Here is a 7,693-nt window from a genome sequence, read left to right as displayed (position 1 = left end):
TTGTTTGGTTTGACTGTATCGTACTGTATTATAATTTATAAATTTACTAAAATATCCTTAATTATTCTAAGGTAGAAGGTTTGACTAGAAATAAATAATATAGGGTAAAGGGTAAAAAAGTATTATGAAATATTATGCCATGATATAATTGGGAAAAAAAAATTAAGTAACAATGGGAACAGACCAAATCGATTATTCCATAAAATGAGGATTTTCATTATTACGTAACAACAAAATTTAATAATATAATATAATACATTTTAAGTAACAATCAAAACATACATTGTAAGTATGATAACAATATAATACAATACAATAAGTAATAATAATCCAAACACCGTGTTAATTATACACATTCATCTCAATGAGTCATATATTCTGACCCCCAACCCACAAACGTAAAAGAGAGGATTTTGAGAAGTTTGAGAGAGGAGGAGGAGTCATGGGAGAAGAAATTATGGCAGCGGCAAACTACTATTCGAAGGACTTTGAATGGGATCAACTTCGGCAAGAGATCGAAAATAATCCTTCTCTTGCTCACCATTTACTTCCTTTTCCTAATTCTTCTATCACCCAAAATCAACATACCCTTTTGTCTTCTCCACTTTCTTTATGTTCTCCGCAGGAAGATTCTGAAGCATGGAACAACTTCCACACTCGCCATTCCACTGGCAAATTCTTCAAGGTAAGTAATAATTTACTGTTGATGTTGATAGTGTTGACTTGAGCTTGTATTTGTGTATTTTGTTTCTTCCATTGGTTATGTGTGTGAATTTTATTTAGTGGGGTTGCTTAGAAAAGTGGCAGAAACCTGGGATTTACCTGAAAGATTTGAACTTTAGTAATTTTAATGGAAAATGATTGCTTGTTACGCATAGGGGGATTCAAGATTTGAAGTTTATGGATTCTATAGCAACCTCGAGTTAATATGCAATAATAACTAGGTTCACAATCAAATATTTAAATATATATATGAAGTTTGAACAAAAGCTACTGGTTTCTGTGAACCCGCCCACAACTAGCACTCTGGATCGGCATCATTAGTTAAATGTGAAATACTAGTAGCCATATATGTGGTGAACTTGGAGTGATGTCAAAAGAAATTTGAAGGCTTGACAAAAGTGTGTGTGGTAGTACCAAACAAACTATGGAACCGTCTGATGACTGAGAACTCGCACCTTGGGCTTCACATTGGATTGTTAGATAGCTGATTCAGTCTCAAGGTTTGCTTCCAATTCTAAGATCTTGTGCATTGTGTCTCAAATGTACACTTGTGAACTTTGAAACTCATAAAATTTCCGGTTGGAGGATACAGTTGTAAAAATCTTTGTACTTGAAGGATTATTTATACTGTGTACTTTTACTGAGGTTGGAGGATACAGTGTGCAAGGTTCTTCTCAAGATAGTATTCTGTGCACAATTTGTTGGCCCAGATTCTCTGTACCAGAGCCTATGTTTGTGCACTTACTCAGTTCTGTAGGCGAGGTCTATTAATTGATCCAACACTTAAGATCTTTATTGCTGAGGTCGTTGGTCTATGATCCTTCTCTTTTTCTTCTTCTTTTGATATGTAAGGTTCATGATCTTTGAGCTCATGGGTTTGCTATTTTTAGTATTGTCTTTACTAAAAATAGTATGGAACGGATCTAGGATTTCAAGTTCATGGGTGCACCACTAAGGAAAGAGAAAAATAATGTATTAAGCGAGAATTGATCCTTGTTCCTTGAGATAAATAACTCAACATTCAATCAAGTGCACCATTTAGCCCTTTTGGAGCATGTGTGCCAACACACAATATTAGATTAATTCTAGAAAATATGTACATAAAATACCGAGTTTGGTGGATAGACCATAGTTCACGTGCACCACTATTTCTAGAGTATATCTGTCCCTGCTTCAAGGTTTTATGATTGGATCAAGATTTGAAATCTATCCTTCTCTATCTAACTCAGTTGTCCTTTGTAGTACATACATCGAACATACGCTAGTATAATTCCTCGGTGGCAGATGAGGACCTAGGCAGGAAATAGATAAAGTGTAGAGCTTCTCATAAGAAAACTTGTGTACATTAAAGAGCAAAGTATTGCATTTTCAGGAAATCCAATATGAAGAAATTTACTCAACCTAATTCTGAAATATGATCATGGTTATCCAAGCATAGCTCATTTGCCAAGATATGCACCACGAAACCCTAATTTCAGGCTCATAACATGAGTGGCTAGTGTTAGTATTTTTATAACCAGAATCTTGTGCCTCAAGACTTGAAGATTCGAACCTTGCTCCTAAAGGCAGTTGAGATTGGATCCATTGACATCTGGTTTAGCCACTAGGACTTGCTTTTAATCCCAGGGACCTCGTATCTCGTACCTTGAACCTATGATTATAAAAGATTCTCCGAGTTGCCGTGGGAATAAACTTTGAAGCATAACTCAGATAAGGACTTAGGTAGGAGTAAGTTAGAGGATGGACTTACGGAGATAGTTTCATATGAGAAGGTGTATACTACAATTTACAATACCATCTTAACAGAGAGCTTGCTTCAGAGCTACTATGGAGAGATTGAGTTATTGTAGGAATGCTCTTCTAGAGATAGATAACACCCTATCCAAGGATGATGCTCATAGTATGCTTTGTCATCTAAGTCTAATCAGCCCAAAAGTTGTGTGAATTGGATTGCGATTTTGAATCCACAAGTGAATCAGACATACTTAGCTATAAACTCCGCTACTATAAACTCCCACTTTCATACGTAGAGAAGTTTCTAAATTTGGAAGCAGTTTAAAAGTTGATCGTTGTAACACAATAGCTGAAGTTGACCATGGAGCTCGAAAAAGCTCCATATTTTTCATTTTCTCTTGACTATGCGCTCCACTGCCTATACCAACCTTTTACAACCATCTTTGTTCATTCCTCTCTCTCTTGGGTGTATAGCCATGCTAGAGCTCATCTCCAGAGTTTTGAGGTTCACTTTTCTTCTGTATCCAACAGATTCATCCCCTATGAATCTCATCCCAATATTTGAACCTCAGAGTTCATTGAAAGCACTTATACCTTTAATATTGAGATCCTGGCAAATTCTAGTTGTCTTCTACAAAGTCTAACATTATTCATCACATAAACTTCAACTACTATGTATGTATTGGTATGAAAAACTATGAATTGAGAGGTATGATATGAGAGGAGTGTTATGAGGAGCTATGACATGAAAGATATGATATGAGGAGCTATAGAAAAAGCGGTAATACACAACACTAAGGACAAAGAGGTACAATAGGAAGCTTAGAGTAAAAGCTCTAATATGGAAACGAAGACAAGGAAACTAAGGTATGAAACTGCATGCTAGACTAAGGAAGTGAAACACTAGAAGGGAAAGTGTCATACTTGAAGGAAGACCCAAGAGCTCAATCCCATGACCTCTAGGGGATGTGTGAATGACCAAACTATGACCTTCTTCTCACTCTTATATGGGATGGTCTTGGCGTTATGGAATCGTTTCGTATATTACAGCCATGATTTGTAATTTCAAGTAAAGATCCAAGAAAGTACTCATACCAATTTATCGTATTACTTCCACATTTAGAAGTTTCTTCACATTTTGATATTGGGGCTTTTCATCAGTACTAGATTTGAGGTTGGACTATGGTTAGCTCCATGGGTTTAAGATTGTGGTCCCACTTAACTCAATGATTCAAATCTCAAGTTTTGGACCGTTAAGATGACCTAGTTCAGAAAACATAAGTAGATGTACAAATCTAGGGTTGAAGTTGCCTATCTTGGCCAACAAGCTACACTTTAACGGTCGGCATTGTATCACTTGTAGAACATTTCTCTCCCAAGTCCCAGGCAAATCTCTCTACAACAGATCTCTAATAAAAGCATGATCTCTGCTCACAATGGTAGACAAATATGCTAATGTTTTCTCTTAGGAAGGTGTATATTCCCTCCCTTTCTCTTTCCAAGTCCTCCTTTGACTTGGGCAATAAAGCTTAATCCATGAGGCTACTTTGGAGTTGGGTGTCTTGTGAGTTTTACACATTATAAGTATGCATTTGAGGTCTAAGTTCCATGGTCAAGCTTTGGCAGCTGAGTTACCAGGGATTCAATCTCAAGTCCAGAGGTGCGATTTCCAAGACAACGAGTATGAAGGTTCTAGTTTCGAGTTTTGTGCTAATGAAAAGATTACTAGTGTTCATGTCTTAGATAATTAGCAAAGAATTGTACTTGGTAGATTTTTTGAGGAATCCTTTCTTATACAGTGGTGAAAAACTAGAAGGTGCTTAAGGAAAAAAACCTTGCTCTTTCCGATCATCAAAATGGAAAACAAGAGTGATGTTTTAAAATTTTTGGCTTCCGTCTGTCACAATTCTACGTTACAACTACTAGAATGTGGTACAACAATGATCCCTATGCTTTTGTATTATAAGAACGTATAGCAAGTTTAAGAAGATAATTTCTTGCTCAAAAGAGACGGAAGTGCAAGGTTTATTTTTCTCATATGTCAACTAGAATTCTGGAAGCATAGCGGGTGCCCTACGATGCTGGAACAAAGATGGCATGGTAAGTAAGGAGGAGGAGAGATGGAAGATTGTTCCGGGTTGTATTTGGTGGTCAGTCTGGATTGAGAGGAACAAGAGGTGTTTTGAATGAGTACAAAGCAGCTTACAGATTCTTAAGATGAATTGCTTAAGCCTATTTTATTTTTGGTGTGAGCAAAAATTATCTGCTCAAACAGAAGACGTTTTTGATGTTTTAGACTTTTTGTACGGACAACTTGAACCACAAGATGTAAGTTGTCGTACTTTTGTTGGGGAACTATACCTGTTGGTGTAGTATACCTGTGGATATATAGAAATAATGTTACCTTTCTAAAAAAAAATGTCAACTAGTATGTTAGAGTCCTTAAGGAGTTCATAGGAAAACAGCAACACTTTTGTATTTCTGATTGTAAGTATTACTGGAATACATCCTGAGTATTCCTGTGTTTATAATACAAGTTACCTTTTCAAAAAAAAAAAATGTCAACTAGAATGAGAGCTGAGGCATCTGCTCATTGCTATAACTTTTACTGTAAATCTCTACTTTTAAAATCTTCTATTATTGCTTCAAATGACATCATCATGTTATTGTCTTTCAAGACTAATGGTCATCATCTGCTTGTTTGGGTATTTATTTTTGGTTGCATATTTCAGTACTTTGATCTTATCGGCAGTTGCAATAAGAAGAGAAAGCCTTTCCTTGAACTGCTAGAAAAAACTATATTCCACTTTACATTCTTTCTTTAACAAAAGTTCTTTCATGTAGGAGCGTCGGTACTTGCTTAAGGAATTCCCAGAGCTAGCCTCTTGCGGGGGATGCTCGACAGTTTTGGAGATCGGATGTGGAAATGGTAGTACAGCTCTGGCAGTACTTCGGTGAGGAAGAACTTCAGTTTCCTTGAGTGACTTAATTAGTTAAACACTTTTAGGCTGAGGAAATTTACTACCAAAATTCTCTTTCTGTAAGGTGCATAATCATAAGCCACTAGTCCTATTATTACCTGCTGTTAGCTCTGATCCTTTGCTTCTGTTACCATGTTATTTGTTGTTGCCACTGTTATCTTTCTCCTTTATTTTTAGCATGGTTTCTTCATTACTGTATTTTCTTTCCATACTTGATTTTGATATGCTTTACTTGAGCCGAGGGTCTATCGGAAACAACCTCTCTACCTTCGCAGGGTAGGGATAGGGCTGCGTACACACCACTCTCCTTAGACCTCACTTGTGGGATTACACTTATGTTGTTGTTGTTGTCATATTTTGATATCTCATAATTAATCATATTGAGCGGAGCTATTTCTAAGTTTGTCATCTTATTCTTTTGTTAAACTTGGAAGCAACCACAAATTTCATGTCCAAACACAATATATGAGGCTTCTGTACTCAAACAGATGAGTAGAGTAGAATCACTACTTTCTATTCAATCTCACCTAGAAATAATACTGCTGATAGACTAGAAATAAGAAGCTAACATGAAATCAGAGTTTTATTGGTTTGGTGGTGATGTAGCTACTTGACTTTATTTAAGAGCAATGCTGAAGAATCTTCATTCTTTCTCTAAATTAAGTTCAGGTTTTATCTGTTTTCATCTCTTTGTTACAGCAAGGCTATCATATTTGTTCACTTGCTGATTGAGAATTTCAATGTTCTATGCGAAGATTCAGAACCGTAGTATTCTTAGCTCATTGTTGAAACTTTGCTTATCTTTTTAGTGGAAACAAGAGCATCTCTCTGTATGCCTGTGACTGCAGCAAAGAGGCTCTTGAGAGAGCTAAAGAGAATATTGAAGCTGCTGATATCAACTTGGCTAAAGAGCGTTTTTACCCATTCCAATGTGATTTTTCTGCTAGTGGATTTCCAAATTGGTTAGTCTGCACTTCTTGCCGTGAAAGTTCCTTCCAGAAGCAGAATATGTGCCCCTCAGGTCGGTAAATGTATCAATTCTTCATTTTATTGTATATGCAAACAGGTGTTTGTCTTAATTGAAGTGTTTTGCTCATGCAGGTGCAAGAGGCTGCAGCAAGCAAGATTTCCCTGATCCACCGATATTTGCCAAGAACAATAGCTGCATTGCCGGAGTAGATTTTGTTACCTTAGTATGTATATCCTTAATAAGTCTATAATCAAGGCTCATTTTTATTCACAGGTGTATTTGTTTCTACAAATATCAAATGTCTAAGTTCATGGATATTTCTTTCATAATCTGCCAGATATTTACTCTATCAGCAGTGCCACTTCACAGGATGTCAAGAGCAATCACAGAATGTTTCTCTGTTCTAAAGCCTGGAGGACTGTTGTTATTCAGGGATTATGGTAATAACCTGACCTATGTTTGTATCTTTTGAATGATGGAATCTGTTTAGTTCTTCTCCTTGTATCTGAATTCGGGGAATATGAACTCAGGTCTTTATGATATGACCATGCTTCGGTTCGAGCCAGAGCAAAGAGTAGGATACAGGGAGTACATACGTTCTGATAGAACAAGGTCTCACTTCTTTTGCTTGGATAGTGTTAGAGATCTCTTTTGCGGCTCAGGATTCACTGAGGTATTAGTTCCCATGAGCTACTTCCTGGAACTGCAGTCAAGAATTTTGATTCCATTACCAAAAAATGTAACATACTTATGGACCTTTTTGCAGCTTGAGCTTGAATATTGTTGTGTCCAGTCAGTAAATCGACGGAATGGGAAGATCATGCGAAGAGTATGGATTCATGGGAAGTTCCAGAAGCCACATGTCCAAGTAGGTCCATAACCCTGTGGTTTTGATGGGAGAAAGTGAGCTTGCAAGCAGCTAAATTAATGTTCCTTAAGCTTAAGAAACTGAAAAAAAAGATGACCATGTATTATTTATACCCTTAATCGTCCTCCAACAGAGCTAAATCAATGATGTGTAGAAGTGGCACTTTGTCTCGTGAATCATATGAAGTAGTGCTGTGATTATATGATGATATACAGAAAAGGATGAGCAAAAATTTGACAAGATGGTCATATTCTTTCTGTTGACTCCATCAGTTATCTTAAGCTTGGGGCTGTTTTAAGGTCAGTTTACACTATGATGGTGCAGTTTGGTTTGAGAAGCTTCTCAAGGGTGAATTATTGTTGTTCCTTTGGAAGAGAATTTAATTGTGAAGAGTCAACTTGAAGGCTGGAAGTAAAT

At 36.7% G+C, this 7,693-nt stretch overlaps 2 protein-coding genes across 2 annotated transcripts in view; one reads left to right on the top strand and one right to left on the bottom strand.

The window, feature by feature from the left end:
• Positions 1 to 7,693, bottom strand: part of LOC125835792 (GDSL esterase/lipase At5g33370-like) — a 233,433-nt gene that overhangs the window by 175,844 nt on the left and 49,896 nt on the right. The window lies entirely within an intron of this gene.
• LOC125835794 (uncharacterized) lies at positions 417 to 7,622 on the top strand. Its single transcript, XM_049514896.1, has 7 exons — positions 417 to 685; positions 5,302 to 5,411; positions 6,248 to 6,459; positions 6,540 to 6,631; positions 6,746 to 6,848; positions 6,939 to 7,081; positions 7,175 to 7,622. The coding sequence occupies exons 1-7, from the start codon at positions 443 to 445 to the stop codon at positions 7,286 to 7,288; spliced, it is 1,017 nt and encodes a 338-aa protein (XP_049370853.1). The 5' UTR covers positions 417 to 442; the 3' UTR covers positions 7,289 to 7,622.

This window comes from Solanum verrucosum, unplaced genomic scaffold, assembly GCF_900185275.1.
Source record: "Solanum verrucosum unplaced genomic scaffold, falcon-dt-bn FXZP01000128.1, whole genome shotgun sequence".
NCBI classification, from domain to species: Eukaryota; Viridiplantae; Streptophyta; class Magnoliopsida; order Solanales; family Solanaceae; genus Solanum; species Solanum verrucosum.
Note: the sequence above shows the minus strand (reverse complement) of the source record. Positions and strands in the feature narration are given on the sequence as shown.

What these genes read in the sequence shown, in the direction of transcription:
- LOC125835794 (XM_049514896.1), top strand. Translation starts at nt 443, where the DNA reads ATGGGAGAAGAAATTATGGCAGCGGCAAACTACTATTCGAAGGACTTT. An exon ending in CCACTGGCAAATTCTTCAAG is followed by an intron (nt 686 to 5,301) that starts GTAAGTAATAAT and finishes TCTTTCATGTAG; the next exon opens with GAGCGTCGGTACTTGCTTAA. An exon ending in GCAGAATATGTGCCCCTCAG is followed by an intron (nt 6,460 to 6,539) that starts GTCGGTAAATGT and finishes TTGCTCATGCAG; the next exon opens with GTGCAAGAGGCTGCAGCAAG.